Source organism: Alexandromys fortis, unplaced genomic scaffold, assembly GCF_014885135.2.
Source record: "Alexandromys fortis isolate MF-2015 unplaced genomic scaffold, M_Fortis_MF-2015_v1.1 scaffold_80, whole genome shotgun sequence".
NCBI classification, from domain to species: Eukaryota; Metazoa; Chordata; class Mammalia; order Rodentia; family Cricetidae; genus Alexandromys; species Alexandromys fortis.
In genome coordinates, this window is record NW_026068174.1 from 8407640 (window position 1) to 8429456 (window position 21817).

General features: G+C 52.2%; 1 protein-coding gene across 3 annotated transcripts in view; it reads right to left on the reverse strand.

Moving 5' to 3' along the window:
• Positions 1–19603, reverse strand: part of Cluh (clustered mitochondria homolog) — a 21778-nt gene extending 2175 nt beyond the window's left edge. Inside the window, exons 1-25 of one of the 3 annotated variants that reach the window (XM_050128899.1) lie at positions 19374–19602; positions 12516–12718; positions 11809–11980; positions 9536–9679; positions 9245–9369; positions 9013–9167; positions 8787–8912; positions 8397–8544; positions 8124–8216; positions 6547–7241; positions 4900–5120; positions 4653–4754; positions 4384–4484; positions 3640–3792; positions 3492–3554; positions 3134–3378; positions 2816–2900; positions 2515–2668; positions 2297–2436; positions 1544–1624; positions 1340–1465; positions 1112–1233; positions 791–884; positions 570–704; positions 413–486 (exon numbers count right to left, since the gene is read on the reverse strand). In XM_050128899.1, the coding sequence (XP_049984856.1) occupies positions 413–486; positions 570–704; positions 791–884; positions 1112–1233; positions 1340–1465; positions 1544–1624; positions 2297–2436; positions 2515–2668; positions 2816–2900; positions 3134–3378; positions 3492–3554; positions 3640–3792; positions 4384–4484; positions 4653–4754; positions 4900–5120; positions 6547–7241; positions 8124–8216; positions 8397–8544; positions 8787–8912; positions 9013–9167; positions 9245–9369; positions 9536–9679; positions 11809–11980; positions 12516–12718; positions 19374–19473 (3857 nt within the window). In that variant the 5' untranslated portion in view covers positions 19474–19602. Of the gene's footprint in view, positions 1–412; positions 487–569; positions 705–790; positions 885–1111; positions 1234–1339; positions 1466–1543; positions 1625–2296; positions 2437–2514; positions 2669–2815; positions 2901–3133; positions 3379–3491; positions 3555–3639; positions 3793–4383; positions 4485–4652; positions 4758–4899; positions 5121–6546; positions 7242–8123; positions 8217–8396; positions 8545–8786; positions 8913–9012; positions 9168–9244; positions 9370–9535; positions 9680–11808; positions 11981–12515; positions 12719–19373 lie in introns of all 3 variants that reach the window. The other 2 variants (XM_050128898.1, XM_050128900.1) reach the window with 2 other exon arrangements.
• Positions 19604–21817: the final 2214 nt, after the last annotated feature.

Genomic DNA, 21817 nt, shown 5'->3' on the forward strand with positions numbered 1-21817 from the left:
GCGGGGGGCGGGCGGGCGGGCAGGGGGAGACTGTCACAGTATGAGGTTGGCTTGGGCAACTAAAGACTAGCCTAAGCTAGCCTTCTCACAACAGGAAAATAAATAAAACAAAATAGAATGCTACAGCTATGTGTTTCCTGGATTACAAAGTGTCTGGGAGGAATCACAAAAACTGCTGATCATACATGTGCTTTTAAAGTCTGAGCTTAATGTAACTTAAACAGAACCCAAGCCAGGCAATGGTGGAGCATGCCTTTAATCCCAGCACTCAGGAGACAGAGGCAATTCAAAGCCAGCCTGGTCTAGAAAGCGAGTTCCAAGACAGCCAGGGCTACCCAGAGAAACCCTGTCTTGGTGGGGAGGAGAGGACCTAAGGCTGAATGCAGATGGTCGGGAATGGTGAGGAGCTCACCTGAGAGGAATGAAGAGAATGCCGTTGATGACATTGAGCTGCTCCAGGACACTGGCCATGCTGGGAGCTGTGAACTGGGGGTGGCAGGGAAGGCAGATTAGAGCATCATGGTAGGAGGTCAGGGAACTGGACCCACCCACTCAGGCCAGGTCCATACCTTGAGGGGTGGGATATTAGCACTGGAGCCATTGCGGTAGATCTCGTTCATGGTGCGTTGCAAGGCTACAGCCTGCTGGGTCAGGCACTTGAGGTACTCAGAGCTCTCCCTGGTCTTCTCGTGGTCCTCACCTAGCTACAGAGGAAGAGGGCCAAAGCAAAGGGGGGGATCAGGACTGCACGGTCACAGGTGCAACCTTAACAGCCCCTGCTGAAGCCCACCTGCGTCTTGTAGATGGTGTAACCTTCCTTCTCATGCTGGAGGGCTGACCGGAACTCAGCTTTGCTCTCATAGACCCGGGCAACAAGGTGGTGGCTGAAAGGAGCAGAATACATGGGGCAAAGGAGGGACAAGAGGTGAAGAGGTGAAGACCCCCTGGGGACTAGATCCCGTGCTGGAGCTCCTGAGGAACCACTCAAGGTCAGGGCACAGGGCATAGGTAGAGAGCTTCGGAGAACCTTTCTCAAAGGCAGAAGAAATAGCTAGGTCCCTTCCCCATGCCACCAAGAGTTTGCTGCGGGTCTCAGCTAGCACTGCCTCACCTGAGAGCCACCTTAAGGGCCTTGGGCCCATGGTACTTGGTAGTGACAGCCAGTGCATTCTCTAGGAAGCGCAGGGATAGGTCATACTCCATTACACCATGCAGCACTAGCCCAATGTTGTTCTGGGGGATAAGGAAGGAGCCGAGTCAGTCCCCCCGCCACCCCTGCATAAAGTCTAGTGTCCACCTATGGACACCTGTTAACTCAATCCCCCTCTCCAACACTCACGTCCAACAACGCCATCTCGGGGTGGTCCTCCCCGAACACAAGCAGCATGAGGTAGCGGGCCCGGTACAGAAGGCTTAGGGCTGTGGACAGCTGGCTGCTGGCAAAGCAGTACAGGGCCAGGTGCATCTGTGGGTGGGGCCATGGGTTAGCGTGGCCCCAGGCACTCCCACACAAACACACACCAATCCCAAGGTGGCTACTCACGTATTCCTGGATGGTGTTGGGGTGCTCAATGCCCATCACCCGCTCACTCATCAGCACTGCCTTCTGTTGGTTGCTGAGTGCCTGAAGAGAGGACATCAATCTCAGGTGAGCACTGCCCCATACAGCACTGTCTACCCTACAGCATGTACACAGGTGGCAGGAGGTCCACCCCACTGCTCTGACTGTGGAGATCTTCAAAGCCTTGAACCATTTCAAATTCTATTTTTCTGTGTCTTCTGCCCTAACAAAATCTATGCAAATACAAACAGACACAAAGTGCACCGAAATACATTAACTTCTGAATTTCTTAGGACAGCCTTTGATTGAAAGGAGGCCTAGTGACCCCCAAAACAGGCTCTCAAAGCCTAGGGGCCAATGAAACAGCTGGAATACAACCACAGAACATTGAAGAAAACAAAAGAAACGATCTATTGCTCTTCTCATGGTCAAAGGCCGGGTACTGTGCCACAGCTCTTATTCACAGGCTCTCAGCATCTACCCTTGTCACTGTCCCCGAGTGGCCTGAGCCATGTCCACCTTAGCAGAGGCAACTACTGAGTTCTCCCAAGACAGTGAGTATAGGGTGAACTGACTCACAGAACGAGAACTTTGGGGCTCTGTGGATGCCACTTACTCCCTACCTGAAAGCCCAAGAAAGAGCATTCTCCTCTCCCTGTAATGATGGAGGCCCTAGGCCCTTTATGGGGCCCCCAACCAATACTATGTCATTCAAGAGATGCCCAGCTTACACACCTCAGCATAGTCACCCATGATGTAGTGGAGGCGGGCCAGGAGACGCAAGCAGGCACAGATCTCCACATGCATGGCTCCATACACGTTATTGAACAGGTTCAGGGCCTCGTTGATGAGCTCACAGCCTTCCTTCAGGAAGCCTATGAGGCAGCCCAGGTGGCAAGGTCAGGGCTGGGCAAGAGACACTCCCGTTTCCCCCAGCCCACAGTGCCACGCACCCTGCTGTACTTTGGCCTGCCCACTCTGGAAGAAGTGGAAGGCATCTGAGGCTTTGGGGTTGACATGCTTGACCACAGGAAAGATGTTGAGGACGTCTTCCTCTGTGAAGGCAGGCTTGTGGCGGCTGTCAAAGCTGTACTCCTTCAGCAGAATCTGGGGAAAAGACCCAACACCCAAAGCCTCAGCCTTGGACACAGAAAGACAGCACCTCCCGGTCTACCAGCACGTGTCCAGAGACTACTATCCCAAGAAAGCTCCCTTGCCCCTGCCCGGTGGCCCAGGCTGAAAACGAGGGCCCACCTGAATCCCGGTTTTCAGTGAGATCTCTCGCAGCAGCGTTATCTTCTGCAGTCCGTAGGTCTCCACAGCCTGGTCCACAGAATCACTGGGGGTAGGAGCGGGGGCTGAGCAGCCCTGCACCCACCTTCTCTATACAGCCACTGAACTACAGAACCCCTAAGCTCTGCTCTCCACTGCTCAGCACTAACCCTCACAGCCCTGCTTCCCCATGCTGGTGCCAACTACCTGCTGTCCTCACTCTACAGGCCCTAGATGCTGCCTGAATCCCAACCCCCAAACCCCTATGCCTGTGGTAACCCTTGTCCCCTGCGCCCGCACCACTCAAGGGTGAAGTCAAAGTAGTTCTTGGCTTCCTGGCAGATGTTCTTCCAGAGCTCTTGGGGGGTCATCACAGCCCAGGCAGTGTTGTCTGCAGTTCCTGGAGGCCGGTTTTTTCTCTTCTTGTTCCTTTTCTTGGAGAGCAGCTCATCAGCAGGGAGGTGGGCCACGGGGTTGGGGTAGGAGCTCAGGAAACAGTTCAGGAAGTGGCTGATGGCAGCTGAAAGGCCTGAGAGCTCCACTCCCTAAGCCAAGTTTTGACTGAAGTCAGGATGGCTCTAAGCCCCCACCCAGGGCTCTTCTCTAGGCCCCATGCCACCCAGGGAGGTCCCACCAACTTGGGGAAGAGCGGCAGCACCTGCAGATATGTCTTGAAGATATGCTTGGCAGAGCGTGTGATGAGTTCTCCAATACCGATTTTCTGAGGGGTCAAAGAAGGAATTCTTGGGCGGGTTCCAGACCTCCAGAGGCATCAATAACCACCTCCCAGCCTAAGGCCCACTCACATAAATGTGGTCCAGCTGGTCACGGGCCGGGCTCCGCAGCACCAGGTCCAGCACCTTGCCCAGGTAGCGCATGTTGATGCCACGCTGGCGCATCACCTCAGCCAGTGTGGCCCCGTCCATGGGCAATACAGCATGCTCTGTGCAATCTTTTACCTGTGGAGCTGCATAAGGTCAAGACCAGCCCCAACCCTCTGCCCCTCCCAATCTGGGCTTTCCCTATTACCCTCAAGGAAGGAAAAACTAAGCCCTGGCTTCCATGCAGGAAGAGAAAAGGAGACAAAGTGTGAAAAGGGTACAGGAACCCGTCCCTGCCTTCGACAAGAGCAAAGGGAACAGAAATAGGAAGCAGCCTAGTCCTTAAGGGCCTACAGGTGGCACAGGGACATCTAGTTATGTGGGGAAGGAGCCACAGCTTTACTCCGGTTATCCTGAGAGGCTTACACTATGAGACAAGAAAGTGAACCTGTCATTCAGGGGCCTAGACAGAAGAAAGCTAGTGGGACCAATTGGACAGGAAATCCTAGGCCTCTGGTATCTGAGGCTCCGAAGACCAGAATCCCAGCCTCAGCAGGACAGAGCCTATGGCCAATTGCTCCTGTGAATTCTTGGGCCCTGCCCTGCCAGTCCAGGAAGGGCTAAAGCAAAAGTTGTGTGAAGGTTCTGTGTGATAGAGACCACGGAGCATGAGGCACTAAGGTCTCAACAGCCCTTCTGGCAGTCCCCATCCTCCAGCCCATGCCTCACCAAACCAGGGATCTGGCAGGAGAGCAAGAAGGCAGCTGCATCTTTCAATAGCTGCTTCTGGTCCCGAACTTCATCCTGGCAGGACTCAGGAAAGCGAACCCCTAGGGAGGGAGAACAGGAAGGCCAAGTAGGTAAACACCAGGACCAAGACAGAAGCCACCCAGAGGCAGCTTTCTGCTGCCGAGGCCCCACGCCTACCCCATGATGTTCTGCCCTTGCCTACAGGGTTCATTCACTGTTACTCCCCACACACATACACAAACACTTGCCTGGGGAGAAGATGTCAGGGTTGAAGCGAATGTCGAAGGCTGTGCTGCTGATGGAGCCAACAGCTTTGCAGGCATTGCGGATCACCTCTCGGCTTCGGGGGTCTACTGTGGAGATGTGTGAGGACAGGAGGTAGAGCTGTGCTACCACGAGTCTCCTGTCCCACAGTCCTCTCAGAGACCAGGAGCCACCCGTGGCTAAGCTCCAAGGACCTGCTTGGGCTGTCCCAAACAAGCATAGCAACCTCACCTGTGCCGTCAGAGGCGATAGTCTCTGCCAGCTCTTTCACCTTGGCGAGGCCACTCACACTGCTGCCCTCCTCCTCGCTTCCTGTCTTAGGTCCTATTGAGTCTTCAGACTCAGCCTCTGCTGAGGGAGGACCACCATTCTCCATGGAGGTGGGGGTCTCAACTTTGCTGGCCTTCTGCTGCATCAACTGTAAGGCAGCCAGCTTCATGAAGAGAAGGTACCTAGAGCAAAGTAGAGCAGACACGATGAAGCAGAGAACTGTATAGACAGTTCAGCAGTTAAGAGCACTTGTTGCTCTTACAGAGGACCCAGGTTCAATTCCCAGTACTGACATGTTGGCTCACAACCATCCGTAACTCCAGTTCCAGAGAATCCAATGCCCTCGTGACCACTCTTGTGACCTCTACAGGAAATAGGCACACATGTGGTACACATACATACATGTAGGCAAAACATTCATACATACTACTGTAGCAAATAACTCTACAATTTAAAAAAAGGCAGGCCCAGGCTCCAGACCTTTGGGGGCAAGAAAATGTTGGCACTAAGAACCCTGTAAGCAGTGTGCACGTGAGTACGTGCATGCCTATGCCAGGGTAGCAACCCTGCCAGACTGCTGGCAGGTTAGAGCAGAACCAAAATGTGATGAACATCTGTAAGTCAGCACCAGGGAGGCTAAGCCAGGACTGTGAGTTCCAGGCCAGCTTCTGCTACACAGCAAGACGCTGCCTCAAACAAACAAAAGCCCTCAAACTCTCCTCAGTGAGGATAGCTGGGGCATATGGAGGAGGGGAAAGGCTCCAGAACAGGCTCACAAGAATGCCAGTGACATCTGGAAAGAGCTCATCGTGGTGTTGACACAGCAGACGGTGTGTTCATTGCCAGATGCACCAACACCACTTCTAAGCCCCACTTCCCAGCCCTGCACCTGAGATTCTTCCTCTGAGTCCTTTTTTGTTTATTTTGCTTTTTAAGACAGAGTTTCTCTGTTTAACAGTCCTGGCACTTGCTTTGTAGGTCAGGTTGGCTTCGAAGTCAGAGATCTGCCTGCGTCTGCCTCCAAAGTGCTGGGGAATTAAAGGGATGCACCAACAAACCTAGCTTTGTGTTTGTCTTTATATGGGTGTTCGTATGTGTACATGAAAGCCATAGGAGGACATAGGGTTCTGCCATATTACTCTCCTCCCTATTCCGTTGAGACAAGACAGGACCTCTCAATGAACTTGTACCTACCTAGCTGACAATCCTGTGTGCACCCTCTCTCCACAGTGCTAGGGTTTCAAACATGTGTTACCATACAACCTTGTATATTGATGGTTTGGGGGGATTTAAATGTAGGTCCCCATGTTTGCACAGCAAGCACCCACTGAGCATCTCCCCAGCCCTGCACTGGCATTTAAAACTCCAGATTTTTGAATGTTCCTTAAGAGTCCAGGACCACTTTGCTGAATGGCAGTTTAGCCACTTGCTAGTTTCCAACTGGCCCTGAATTTCTGCAGCTGAAGATCCAAGGCAGGCAAAGGCTGGGGTGTATAACCCAGTTCTAGGGAGCAGGCCAGAGTCTCTCTCTTCCTCAGAACAGCCAACGAGCCTAGCTGTGCCAGTCACGCTGCCAGTGTAACCCTGGGTGGTTCAGCCACTTCTCACCTGTGCTCCACAAAGGCATCCACCAGCTCCTGGCGCAGACAGCACAGCTTGTGTCTATGGGCTCGGGGGAAGCCAGCACGAGTGCACTCCTCAGGCAGCTCCTCACCAGGCACAGGAAGGAAGTTAAGGTCCGGTGGGAAAGTCCGCAGCAGGTCAAGGATGTAGTGGCGCCCATCATTGCCAATGATACCCTTACACTCCACTGAAGAGCAGAGCTCCACCTCCTCATCTCGGTCGTTAAGCACTCGGTGACGCAGAATCTTGAGGGGCCTGCTGGTGCGCTCCAGCAGCTCCAGATAGCGTGGGTGTGACACCACTGTTTTGCCAAAGTCAATGGAGCCATAGATGACACTCTGCTCCTGGTCCCTCTCCAGGATGCCAGGGATGATGGACTGAGCTGTGACACGGTAGCCCCGGTAATCTACTACCACTGTACCCAGCGTGTACAGCCCCTCCACATCCACAGCATTATAAGTACGCACACCATTCAGGTCATTGGTGGGAGCTACATAGGCTGCCACATCCCCACCAAAGTCTTTGTAGTGGTCCCGGACATCAAAGCCCAGGCTAAAGAAGATGTTGTTCCAGATGAACATCTGCATCTTGGTCTCCTCGCTGGGGTTGATGGCCATTACATTACCATCAATGACTGCCATAGCACCCCTTGTGGCTGCTGCCGTGAAATCGCTGTGTACCTGTGGAGGCCAAGGTTGGGAAGGTGAGACAGACCCCAGGTACAAGAACACCAAGGTACATCCTATCTTGGCCCAGGTTACCTGGATGGTGAAGGCAGCCAGGCTCTGGGAGTCAAGGCACCCTAGCCTCAGTTTCTTCATATTTAGAAAAGGGCAACAGTATCATTTCTTAAAACCCTTTTGAAGCCGGGCGGTGGTGGCGAGCGCATTTAATCCCAGCACTCGGGAGGCAGAGGCAGGCGGATCTCTGTGAGTTCGAGGCCAGCCTGGTCTACAAGAGCTAGTTCCAGGACAGGAACCAAAAAGCTACGGAGAAACCCTGTCTCGAAAATTTAAAAAAATAAAAAATAAATAAAAACCCTTTTGAAACCTCAACACTTCTACTGGAAAAACACAGTTCAGGAACAACAGTGAGTACGCAGGTATGGCCAGTGAGATGGCTCAGCAGTGAACAGTGCCTACTACCAATCTGACTACCTCATTTCAATCCCTGGACCTGCAGGGGAAGGAGAGAACTGACCTCACACATTCACACACCCTCGTACTAATAAAAATTCTAAGTGTTATACTAATGTGTTGCTGCCCACAGAAGGGCCCCAGCAGTACAGCGTGTGGTTCAATGCAAGCACCATGTTTCAGGGACGGACATGAAGATAGCTGGAACTTACCATACCCAAGGAAAGATAAGTCCTTCCCTTTCTATGGTCCCAAGAGTCTCAATGAAGCCAGAGAAAAGATCTGAGGAAGTCTCCTGAGGCTGAGACACCCTACAATGTTGCCAACAAAGCTGGGCCAGCCCAGCTTCCAGTTTCCCTTTACCTACAAGCCCAGTTAACAGGTAGGCTGGTGGCTGCATTTCAGTCAAAAGGGGAATGCAGTCACCTTGAATATGGCTCTTTCTCGAAGCAGCCGCTCAGGCAGGTTCTTGCGGGGCAGCTCCCTTGTTGTCTGCAATTCTTCATTCCAGTCCCGGGTCTGTGGAGGGGCCAGGGAGGCAGATGCAGGCTCAGTATGTGTCCTGCCTGATTTGACTATCCCCTTCTCCTTCCACCTCCCAGCAGACAGGCCCACAGAGATTGGAGGGAGCCTCCTGGAGGTGCACAGAAGGAGCCTGGCACCAGAAGGGCTGGCTGGGAGGGCGGGGCCGGGTAGCACCTGTCCAGGAATGTGCTCCTCGTAGCCCAGCCTCGAGGTATAGGCGTCCTCAGCACGCACACAGTCCATGGCATGTTCCGCCTGGGGAGCTGTCCAGCTGTATACCTGGAACGGAGTGGCAATCCTCTCGAACGGGTGGCGTTGGACCCTGCAGAAGTGGGGAAATGGGGGAATGGAGTATTCCTCCAAGCTTAGTGCCCAGTTGCTGTTCTGGCATTTCTTGCCCAGAGATGCCACCCTGAAGTCAGAAGCAAATGGCCACCTCTCCCAGAGCTGCTGCCCCCGTAAAGCAGGGCCCCTTGGGCACTGGGGTTCTGTCAGGCAGGGGTGCTAGTGTATGTCCAGCCTGTGCCTAGCTAGAGGCAGGGCAGGGTGGTACACAGGTGCTACCTTTTCTTCTGCAGCACAGCAAAGTTCTTTTTAAAGGTTGGGCTGATCTGGTTGAGCAGTTCTACTAGGGAATGGCTGAGGAAGCGGGGGCTGGCAGGCTTGGGGTTGAAGTGGTAGGCTGTGGACCTGCAAGGAAAAGGGTCACTGAGCAGGTACCCCAAGTATTTGTCCTTAAACCAGAACAGGGGGACATGCCATGGCACATGGGGGATCAGAAGACACTTACTGATTCAGGTAGAAGCCCCTTGTGGACGCAGTGATACTGACTTGCCGGTCCTCAGCAGTAATCACGAACAGGTACATGAGGTCCCCATGCATCTTGCGGTTCCCAGGTGGTGGGTTCCAGCCGCTCATGGTGAGCACTTTCAGACACTGCAGGGGCTGTAGAAATGACCATGCATGAGGAGACAAGCTTCGGGATCCGCCAGAGTCTTCCTTCCTTCATGTTTCTGTCTTACCTTCCAGTCACGGTTCTGGGGCTGCAGGGGACACAGTGGCCGCTCCCTGCTCCCTGGCAGGATATACTCAGGCGGTGTGCAGTCAATGGGGTCCATCTCCAGGCCCTTCTTCCGCTTCCCACTGTCTGAGGGACCCAAGGTTGGTGGTTAGCCAAGAATTAACTATTTCTGTGACTCAGTGTGGCCCTGGCTCACTTTGACTCCCTGCGCCTTTTCCCAAACTCCCATGTAGAGATGACTTGCAGACCTTTGTCCCTCTGTTCAAGTCCTAGTCCCAATTTTCCCCCGCACCTCCTAAGTCACCATCAGTGAAGACACTCAGAAAGGACAAGGAGTTGCAGTCAACTCCATTGAAGGCATCAGATGGGTCCAAGCTCTTGAGGAGATCTCGAACATGGCGCACGTGGATGCGCGCCTCACGAACGGTGTAGGGCTCTGCCAGAACAAAGAGGCAGGGCATTACCAGAGCTCTCCCAGAACTGCCCGCCTTGCAAAGAGGACGTACGCAGAGTACCATCGTCGCAAGGGGAGAGAGAGGAAGAGGTGGTTGGTTGAAATTCTGAGACAAGGTCTCTCTCTATATAGTTTATGCTACCCCGCAGCTATGTAATCCAGACTACCCTTGAACTCAGTGCTAATGCTGCCTCAGCCTCCCAAGTACTGAGATCACAGGCAGAAAAAAGTCACCATGCCCAGCTTTCTTTTCTTACTGTGCCAGAGTGGAGTTAAGAATAGTCTAGCTCAATCTGTAGCCCTGGGGTAGCTTAAAATTTGTTTTTGCAAGATGGGGGCAGAGTGACACAGCTTAAGACAGAGCCTCACATAGCTCTGGCTAGCCTAGACCTAACAGGAGATACTCGTCTGTCTCTAAGTGCCAATATCAGACAAAGACTACCAGGCCTCCTCAAGTTGGGTTTTTTGTTTTTCAAAAGATGTGTTTTTAGAGCCAGACGGTGGTGGCATACGCCTTTAATCCTAGCACTCAAGAGGCAAAGGCAGGAGGATCTCTATGAGTTTGAGACCAGCCTGGTCTACAGAGGGAGTTCCAGAACAGTCAGAACTGTTACACGGAGAAATCCTACCTTGAAAAACCACAAAGAAGGAAAGAAAGGAAGAAAGGAAGGAAGGAAGGAAGGAAGGAAGGAAGGAAGGAAGGAAGGAAGGAAGGAAGGAAGGAAGGAAGGTGTATTTTGATTCGAGTGTAGTTGCATATGTATGTTCATGTGTGGGAGTGCCTGTGGCGGCCAGAAGAGGGCATCGAAACCCCTAGAAATAGATGTAAGTGCTGAGAACTAAACCCAGGTCTTCTGGAAGAACAGGAACAATACTGAACCATACTTAACTGCTGAAACATACCCTCCAGCCATGAATTTTTAATTAGGCTCCCCATTTTTTAATTTTATTGTCAGATAGCTATGGTGGCACCTAACTATATTTCCAACCATTGTGTGGGCAGGAGGATCAGGAGTTCAGCTATATATCAGGCTGAAAGCCAGACTGGGCTACACGACCCTGTCTGTCTGTCTCTCTCTCTCACACACACACACAAATCCCAAAATTCCGCTAATGAGCACGTAAGCTGAGTTTCTGATTTCAAAACACACATGCACCTGACTGTTAGCAGGATCCTTGCTTGCAAAAAATATCCTATCACCTACCTCTTGAAGGCCACACAGGCCCTGGAGAACCCATTAGAGCCATGGCTTTTTGTTCAGATACCTCCAGTCCTGTGGAACTGTTGAACCTCCATAGCCCAAGACCCCCAGAGTCTTACTGCCCTATAGTGTGTTTTGTGACATTGTAATGGGTTTTCTGCAAGGACGAAAAGGGTCCTATGATCAAGTGCAGTCAGCTGAGGTATAGTCTTTCCTGACATTATTTACTTATTTATTTTCCCTTTTGGTTTTTTGAGACAGGGTCTTGTTCTGTAGCCCACATGCACTTCCAGTTCACAGCAATCCTCCTGCTTCAGCTGCCCAAGTCTTGGCATGAGCACTGAGCCTTGCTTTCCACATCTGCTCTTCATAAGCTAGCAATCCTGGGGATTCCCTGAGCTGCTACAGGAATTATTTTTTATTCTACAACCAAGCCAGCCTCACCACACCAAAGCAAGGAAGGGGCTGACTCCTGAGAGCTAGAAAATCTCAGCTTCAGGAGGCAGAGGCAGATATCTGTGAGTTCAAGGCCATTCTGGTCTACTCAGGGGAGTTCCAGGACAGCCAAAGCAACCAGAGAGAGACCTCACCTCAAAACAAAAACAAACAAAACAAAGAGGAGATATGATGAAACTCTGTAGGTCCCTAAAGAGGCAAACTTATCTTTTCACAATCTGATAAGCTCATTTCAATCCTAGGACTGGCTGGATTTTTAAAAATGGTGACTCTTGGTCTTAAACTATCCTCCAGGCAGTAGTAGAAAAGAAAGGGTGACATCTGAGCAGCACACTTAGGTGCCAGTCCCACCTCCATGTGCTCAAATGGAGCACGGAGACAGAGACACAGGTTAGGCTATCTGGCCTAAAGCTGGGCCCTCCTCTGACAGCTACCAGCTTAATCTTGACCAACCTTCCACAACTCGGAGCACTGAGCCCTCCTGCAGCCCCTCCACACTGCGCAGCTCTGAGAAGTGGTCCAGCATGTTGCCATCCAGGTGTAGTGAGAAGCAGGTACGATGACAAGTGTCCTCACGGTCCATGAGCACCTGGTGGATTTCCTGCACCATCTCCTGGGGGGACACCTGCCAGAGAGAAGGCCACTCTGGTATTGTATGGCAGGGTGCATAAGCATCCCTCCTTGCTACGAGGCCAAAGTACCTCGGACTATAATATATACCCAAATACCCACTTTAACTTTTGGGGTTTTAAATTTTGAATTCTAAGCCCTATCCAAGAACACCATGTTCATCTGCATCTGTGTTTGTATACATGCTTATACACATATGATCTTACTAGACAGAACTTGGCCCAGTGTCCCTAAACTACTTATAGATACCAAGAGCAATCTCTTAACTGGAGAACAGAAAAACAGGGGAAGCAACACTAAGGCAAATGGCTCTGGCCTTGCCAGTTGGGGCTGGTGGTTGCCTTCTAGCAATGGAGCAATGACTTGAACCTAGCCTCAACTATTGCGCTAGCCCAGACCCCAGGCAAAAGCCAGGACCAGCTTCCTGACCATAGGCCCAACACATGCAAAGACAAGGCTTTGCTTTCAGACATGTTCCTCTCCAGCAGCATACTAGAACTTGGTCCCCAGCATATCTTCCACCATCTTACCTGCAAGGAAAAGGGCTCGATGCCAGGGGCCAGGATCTTCACAGAAAAGCCTGTGTCCTGAATGACAATGACTTCCTGTCCAGTGGTCTCATCTCCAGGTTCACCTTCATCCATCCCATTTTCCCTGGGTGACTCAGCTGTCCCTTCTTCCTTCTTCAAGGTCTCTGAGCAGTCACCATTCAACAGCATAACTGAGGGGGGCTCTGAGGAAGGTGAAGCCAAGTTAGATGGGCCTACCTGGGCAGGTGGGGCTTTCTGCCTCACACACCCGGTTGCGTGTGCATCCCCATAGACCTACTAGAAACCCCCACTGGATACGTGCAGACACCACCATCTCCTTTGCACATTCTGTGCCCTCCTTTTCCATCCACTGTTCCTCAGTCCCACCAGTCAGGATTCCTCTCCAGGGCCACAATGCCACACATTACCCTCCTCTAGCAGTAAGGCCACTGTTCCTCTATCTAAGGAAACACCCTTATCTTCCTCCTCCAACTCCATTCTCTCTAGCCATCCTGAGCTATGGGTTGACTTCAGCCCCTCCTAATCTCATTTCTCATACTGATTCAAATACTCTCCATCTGTAAGCTCACATGGCTAGTCTAAAGTATCTCAACAGAGACAACTGCCATCGACATGTGACCTTCCCTTAGATGCCACCAAAGGATCATTTTGTTAGAATGAAGAAATTCAGTCCGTTTCCCCCACTAACCTAATCACCTACCTTAAACCTACAACCAACCCCTAGGTATTGACTCTGCGTCATGGCCTTGGTAATTTTCCAACATCAATCAAGAGCACAGTTTGGAATCCTTCTGATAAACCACTGATGACTTAAGTATGAGCCAGTCTAAGGCAGATGCCTAAAACTAAATTCAGCTCTGCCAGCTCCCTTCCCTCTCACCTCTGCACTCTTGATTACTCCCCCCTCCACACACACAAACACAAATACCACCCAATCATAACTGTTAAGCTACTCTGAAGCTTCTGCGGGATCATTCTAGCACTCGTGACTAGTTCATGAGCCTTTTTTTTTTTTTTTTTTTTTTTTTTGGTTTTTCAAGACAGGGTTTCTCTGTAGTTTTGGAGCCTCTCCGGGAACTCATTCCATAGACCAGGCTGGCTTCACACTCAGAGATCTGCCTGCCTCTGCCTCCTAAGTGCTGGGATTCTTTAATTCCACCGTCAGGCTCTAAAAACGTATCTTTAAAAAAACAGTCAGAGTTTTTAACTACTGAGCCATCTCTCCAGTCCCTTCCAACTCATTCTTATGTCCCGGGTGAATAAACTCTCTTCCCCAGAACCTGCCCAAATGACCCTAACTGGTAGAAGCAGCAGCCCCAAGGCTGCTAGAATACATGCAATGCCTTCAGGAATAGCCATTTATGTTACACTGGGATAGCTGTTCACACCAGCAGCCCTCTGTTCCACCTTCTGTCTTACCCTGGCTCAATGAAAAGGTATCAAATTAATTGGTGCTAGCCTACATTAGAGCACACTACTTGTGAATAGCACCCAACTTAACATGCTGTGGGGAGAGAGAAGCAAATGACAAAATGTCTCATTCTTCCCCACCAGGCACTAAGTAAAACAAAGAAAGGCCTCTCTACCCTTAGAAAGCCAAGGACCTCCTCAGAAATCCTCCAGCTAAACATAGGTCTGCCTGGATGTCTACTTGGCAAACAGAGACCTTGGCCCCAATACTGGTCTGTCAGAGTGGCCCCCTTGGCTTGCAGCTCTGAGCAGGACTGTTCCAGACAGAACAGCTATGCTCTAGATGTCAGCACAGCCCATCCAGACCCCAGGAGTGGCAACAGGGTACATGATCCCAAAGCTGTACAGTATCTGTCTATAAATCAAGGGCCTCAAGGAGGAAGGCAGACTCAAAACAGAGAGGCACACCAGAGGCCATGGAGAGAAGTCTCACCCCTTTCCTTTACCTTCAGGATTTTGGATACAGTACCTACTCCTTTAACCAAAACAGGGTGAGTGAAACCTAGAAAGTTTTAAAGTGAACCCGAGGTTTCACGCTGGGTCTCCAGTAATGCTGTCAGTACCACAACAAAGCACCTCCAACACAGGGCTGCCATCTAAGAACCAAAGGATACACAGAATGGCTCTTTCAGTGGCCCAGCAACCCCTGGCAGGGAGGCTTCAGCCCTTAGAAATGAATAACCTACCCAAAGTGGCTCTAAGGACAGAGCAGACAAGGATAGGACAGTGGTAGCTAGGTTGCTAAGACCAACAAGGAGGGGTGTGGATAGGAGAAGCCTCTCCTTGCTGGGTCCCTGTAGATGCCCTTCCAGGTTGGCAATCCCCTAGAATGGAGACAGAAGCTGCAAAGGCCCTCACTCAATAGAGACCCAGATTTTAGCTCTGAAGATACGGAAGTAGGCAGTTAGGCCTGGACCTCAGCAGACAAACTGTGCTCCTCCAATTGTTTGGAATGGAGAGGACAAGAGAAAACGGCAGAAAAGGTAAGGTGACCCCAGCCCTATTTCCTAAGCCAGGGAGAGTCATATTTAAGAGAATGCACCCCAGAACAGCTAGTCTTGGCCCTCTTCTTCCCTCCAAGGGGGCCTGAAGTCCTCTCCACCACAGGACTAATGCCAAGTGATCTCTCTGGTCATTGGGTTCACAAAGTCCCACAGCCCACCTGGTACAGTCAGCAGCTGCATTCTTCTTGGCTCTGTAGTCTCAGGACTGCCATGGCAGCAAGGCAGCCAGCTACCCTGACCAGGCCCAGGCCTGGTGCTGACTCTGTCCCCTGTTCCAGCCTCTGCTTCTACCCTTGTGGAGATGCAGCTGGTCGGCTCAGGGCTGGAGCTCCAACTGGCTTCAGGTTTCAGTGGGGCCAGGCCTGCTGGGGCAGCCCCAGGAAGGGCACATTCCCTGGGCCTCTCATTCTGCTCAAGGTCGGCCAGAAGGACGGCTGTGGGCCAGGAGGCCCCAGAGGCTCCAGGACCCTGAGAAGAACTACTCTCAGCATTCAGGCCCACCTCTCTACACACCTCAGAAAAGGGATTATTGTCAGTGAAGCCATGAGGAGAGCAAAGGAACCCAGCATTTGGGATACCTGGACCCCTTAGGATAGAAGGCGTAGAGGACTGGCTGGCAGAAGCAGGGCTCAGCAAGGGGGTCCTCTCCTCAGCTCCACCCACAGTGGTAGTGGGCAGAACCGCTTCAGCCAGCTGCTGACAACAGCTGGCACAAATCCGGGCCCAGGCCATGAGATAGCCAGCCACCCCTTGTCCACCAGCTGCCGACACAGCACACCCTGCCTTCTTCCTCCTAGGTCAAGGGACTGGCTGAGGCTTCTGGCTCCTGCTGCCCCCTGCAGGTGACCTGGCAGCTGGCCCCTTCCAGAGAGTCACTGGTTCTAGTGAAAGGGGGATGGGCCCTCAATCTCCCAGAGGACAACTGCACCCATGCCTCAGGACTCCACGCTGCACCAAGAAGCTGGCAGACTACCTCTTCCCTTCCCAGCAGTCTGTGCGCTGCCAGGAGAAAACCAAATGTCTCCCCCAGGGAAAACAGAGCTGCCAGCAGAAGGCTGAAGGCCATTGCACTGTGCAGAAGCAGCATGCCCAGCCTCGCCAGGGAGCCTTCACAGGGCCTCTGACTTGTTGCCAGGGCCCAGTTAGAACTGCTCTGGCATCCATACTAACCAGAATGGGCGTGGGAAGGGCAGTTAGGCTCCCACCGCAGGTCCCTACAATCCCTGGAATGGCTAAGCAAACCTTTGGCTTCTCTTTAACCCTAGCAGGTTCTAAGCCTCACACTATGACCTGGGGCAACAGGGGCTAGGTCCACTCCATTCCTTCTAACCCCTCCGCAAACACATCCTAACCCTGGGAGGGGAACAGGCAGACTGGTAATGATGTCAAAAGGTGTTAACAGTGTCACCATTCTAGTTCCCACTGGGGCCAGTGTTCCCTCCAGGCCCTCTCCCCAGAAGAATATGTTCAGATCACCATTCCAACTCACTCAAGGAAACTGAAGCACCACAAGACTAATAAGTGAGCTGTCCAAGGTCACAGAAGCAAAAGGCTTTGCAGCTAAGTCTAGGAAAAGGTAGGTGTGTCAGAAGCACAAACCCAGGTCTCTGAGCACCACTTTTAGAGTACAATCTATTGTCATGCTCCCCAAGGAACCAGGCTGAAGCAGTGCCTTGCTCCTGAAAGTTGTCGTAAGATGGCCCCAGGTCTCTACTCCCAGGGGCACCTCTGAGGACCTAGGATTCTGGGAGAGTAAAAAAGGCAGTCCTCTGCAGAATGGGATCAGCGGCCTGAAGGGCACTTAGCGCACATGCTAACTTATTCCAGACGAACAGATCAGGATGGCAAGAGTGTGTGCCCTCCCTGGGCCTGAAGTACAAAGACCCCACTGGCCAGAGATGGTCACAGATAGGACTTAAAAAAAAATCTTAGCAACCACAAGCAGCCTATGTGTACCTCCCCAGTCTAACAGAGTCTGCAGAGACCATGCCAGGGCCAGGCCACACCCTAGCTAAGGAATCAGCAGGTGAGGCTAGAGTAGGAAGTAGAACAAAAGATACATCATCCCATCCTAGGGACCCAGGCCTTTAAGACAAGAGGATAGAGGCAGAAGACCCTGTTTGCCTCCTTCCTGTTTCCCCAGACCTTCAAGTTCAAGTGTGGTTCACTGTTTTCCCAGACACCACCCAAAAGAAGACCTTTAAGATCCTGCTGGAGGGCCAGGCAGTGGTGTTGCACACCTTTAATCCCAGCACTTGAGAGGCAGAGGCAGGCGGATCTCTGTGAGTTCGAGGCCAGCCTGGTCTATAGAGCTAGTTCCAGGACAGGTGACAAAGCTACACAGAAAACCTGTCTCAAAAAACCAACCAAACAAACAAACAAAAAAGATCCTGCTGGAGAGCTTATAACCCCTTAGTTCTCCCCTAGTCTGCCATTCCCCTTCAGTTTCCACGCCCAATACAGGGAGCCCTCCCCTGTGCAGAAGGAACTTGACACACCACTAGGAACTTGAAAAACCTGCCTGTTCTCTTAACCCCTAAAAGCTACTTTATTCCTAAGAAGGTAACTGACCCTTGCCTGTCTTGCTTGATCCCCTCCTCAAAGATACCGGAGAGCTTCCAGAAATAGGGGCTGAGGATCGAAGCCTGCAGTCTGATAACCACATAAAAGTCTGACGGGGGAGCACAATGGGAGGGAGCTCTATTAATGTTCCTTCCCTTTGAACAGATCCAAGATGGCGTAAAGTGTCTCAGCCATCTAAACCAGCTTTTCTGGGGACACAGAAGCCAAGAACCTACACACTAGGAAGCCTTGTACCCCAAGCTGAAGAGCTATGACCTGACCCCAATCCAGCTCCCCTCATCCTGAGTACATTAACTAAGAAAGGAACTTCATTATGGGTACTAAAAATCCTCCACCATTCCAGTTCCTAAGTTCCCTGAATCACACACATGATAAACCAGCACGCCTGTCTCAGTTCCCTCTAGGTCAGACTGGGGTAGGTTTGGGCTGCTGGTTATAAACTGGAAATCCAAATGCTCCCTCGACAATGAAATCACTATGACCTTGGTCGAGCTGCTTCATATCTCTTCAGATCTCTTTGATGGTGGGGAAACCAGCCAGCCCTGACCTCCTCCTGTCCAGCTTGCCCATGGATTCAGAACCACATCAGTTGGTATGCTGATATTTTCAGCATTTCTTGTTCTGCCCAAGCCCTGGCCTTGTCTAGGCAAGGTAAATCCACTGTGATGGGAAAGCGTTTAGCAAGTGTTAGACCCATCCTTACTCCCAAGTCAGCCCTCGTCTGCTCACTGAAGCCAGGAACAATGAGGATGATGAGCTGGGACAGGTTCCCATAGTGGTGAGCTGTGGAGAAGAGAGAAAGTGGGTCTGCACTCCCACTGACAATCCTGGCTGGAAAGGACCAGTCTGGCCATGAGGAGAAGTGAGGAGGCCTAGGAAGGGGCTTCCAGCTTCAAAACTGGGGTCTGAGACCGCGTGAAAATAACAGAAAGGACACAGGCAAAGTACAAGAGAAGTAGGCCCCACCCCTGGACAAGCCTCGGCCACTCCCAAAGCCAGTACCAACACAGCCCCCACGGGGGAGAGCTGGGAACTCCACTCCACACTAATGACCTTTGCCTTAAAAAACAGCAGCTCTGGTCTGACCCACTTTTCGCAATAAGACAGGTTAATGATCAAGTTCAGGCACAAACACCTCCCCTGCCAAAGAGCTAGGCTTTGCCCCCACACACAGGCAGGACCCCAGTACCCATATCAAGTGGCGGCCAATAACTGAAAGAATGGAGCCATAGCCGGACGACCTGAGAGTAAGCCCTTGTCTGTAAGAGTGTACGAAAGACACCCCTACAAAACATATAGACCCCAACTTGCGCTCTTCCCACAGTCCCAAGTTTGGGCAGCTCCAAACTGAACCTCACTCATTGGGCTGCAGCTCTGTCGCACAGGAACGTCCAGGAAGGACCAGAAAGGGGCTGGGCCGCAAGTGTCAGCGTCCCCAGCCCCGAGGGCTCCCCAAACAGGGGCGCGGAGGGGGGTGGGGCCGCCGATTCCAATCCGCCTGCGGCGGCGGCGCACCCTGAAACCAAACCGCGTGTGCGCGCACGTGTCCCCACGATCTTGCGCGCGTGTGTCTGCCGTGACTGCCCTTCCACGGACCCCACGTGCAAAGTCCGGGCCGTCGCCGGGGGTGCCAGTGAAGGTGACCTTCAGCGCGGGGGCGGCCCAGTGCACCGCCCACACAGACGCGGAGGGGAGGCGGCTGTCCACGCCGAGTCCCGAGCCCTCCGGCCCGATTCGGCCGGGACCCCAGCCCAGCTGCCCCTGGCCCCGGCCCACTCACCGGCCGCGCTCGGTCGCCCCTTGCCGCCTGCCTGCGAGCCGTGCTCCCGGGCGCTGTCGGCCGGGGCGGCCGCCGGCAACTCGTCCGTCTTGATGACCATGGCGGGAGCGGGCGTCCGGCTCGCCTGTACGCGCCGCACTCCGGGCGCCACTAACCCAAGTGCCCTGCGCGCTGCGGCCGCTGCGGGAAGGACGGAGTCACCGGCCCACGTGGTGCGCGCTGTAGCCTTTGACCCCACCGCCGCTCCCCTGCCCCGCCCTCGCGCCCGGCCGGCCCACGGCGGCCGACGAGGGACAAAACACGTGGCGCTCCGATGTCAGTCCACCGACGCAGCGACTTTTCCAAAGCCTTAAAGGCAACGAGTCCGGGCCCAAAGGAGAGAGGCCTCGGCCCCCTGGTGAGGCGGGGCTTCCGGGAGACGTCTCCTTGGTTCGCAGCCCGTGGGCGCGCGTCGTGACCTTGGGTGGAGACTCGCCCAGGACAGCCTTCTCTCAATGTTCCCCCTCCCCCAAGGACCCGCTGCTTCCTGCTGCGATTCTGCCAAAAGTCCGCGCTGTGTGTGTCAGCTTTGTTATCGCGACCCTCGGCGCCCTCCTCACCTAAAGGGCTCTTTCCTACTGAAGGGAAGGAACGAGAGTGTTTGAATTATTCAGGAAGATGTACAGGGTGATCACCAGCGGCAGGGTGAGGGTTGCAAATGAGCCTAAAGTGTCAGGAACAAACAATCAAAAGTTGTACTGACCACCACGGACTCATTCCCTATCCGTATAACACACACACACACACACACACACACACACACAGATTGTAAATGGTTTCTCACTTCCAGCTTCCCCCTCCACCCCACCCCCAACGCACAGTAGATGGGCTATCACTTCCAGGCCAATTTCTTGGTTTACAGTGAAGGACGCTGAAGGCCAAGGTCACAAAAGAGAACAACTTTAGGGCGGGATCAATCTAAATCTACAGATCCGTCTTTACTACAGTTCCGACTTTTCTGTCCGATTGTTTGGGTGGGAAAGAAGGAGTGAGGTCAGAGTCGCTGAAGGGATGCCTTGTGTGTACCTTGCTGAGGATTGAATTCAGGACCTCTAGCATCGTGAGGGTGTCTCTACCACTGAGAGACACCCCTAGTCCCAGAGGTGAAACTTGAGCCAGGTCTTGCCACACAGTTAAAGTTGTCCAGGCAGAGAGGGAGGTGGGGTAAACTTTGCATGCACAGGTGATGGAAGGCTTTTGTGAAGCGCTTAGGCACAGTCTTTACACTTGCTAGGATCTAATAGAACCTGGGAATCTGCAATGAGAAGGGTCTACATACACCCTTGTATAAACTGCAAAGGAAAGTAGATTTAGGGATCCAATGTGATGGCACAGGCTGTAATCCCACCTCTTGATCGGTTGAGGCAGGAGGATCGGGAGTTTGAGGCCATCTTGGGCTACATAGTAACACACTGTCAAAATAAAATAAGTCGGAAGTCCACTTTGCTCTAGAGTGCCGGTGCTGAAAACCGGTAGCCAGGTCTGGAAGGACAGCCCCAATCAAGAGGAAGGGAGGAGGGAAATGTCAGCTGTAAGTGCCGGAAAGCTCCTTTTGGCTGTTATGTGAGGGTAAAGGGGAGTTAAACAGGAGTAGGAAGAAGTGATTTCAGGCTGTTGCACAAGAAAGTTGGAAAAGCGAGCAAGGCGGTATTGCTACATGCACACAGAAGGCAGGCAGGGAACCAGGCATAGCAGCTCCCCTCTATAATCCCAGCACCCAGAAAGCAATGAGAGAAGTATAAAAAGTTTGTGCTTAGCCTATGTGACATTAAGACCCTGTCTCAAGAAAACACACAAGCATGCAAAAACAAAAGAAAGCCAAGCAAGAGCAAGGTTGCATATAAACGTGACACTAAATTGGACTGGAAATCAGTCCCTAGGAACCTTTACCTCTCTCTTTTGGTGAACTTGAATAAATCATTTCATTCACATTCTACTGGATCTCAGGTGTTCTGCTGTGTGTTTGTGTGCTCTTTTCCAAGTGGAGATCAGGCGTCTGTCTCGTTTCTCCAACTTAGCTTTTTCAAAAACTTCTATTACATTTTTATTTAGTATGTGTGGCCCTCACCTACCTTATTTTTTTGAGATAAGGTCTCTCTCACTGAGCTTGGAGCTCAGCAGTTGGCTAAACTAGTCAGCTGGCTAACAAGTCCTAGGATTCTACAGTTTCTTTCTCCCCAGTGCTGGCATTCTAGGGGATTACCCCCTCTGCTGCTTTTTACTTTCCTGACTGAGCCACCTCCCTGCCCTGTTTCTTTTTATTTTAAAGTTTTATTTTTATTTTTAATTATATATGTATGTATATATGCCCGTGTGTGTGTGTGTGTGTGTGTGTGTGTGTGTGTGTGTATGTGTATGTGTGTTTCCTCATGTTGTGGGTCAAAATAGGACTTATGTATTCTAGG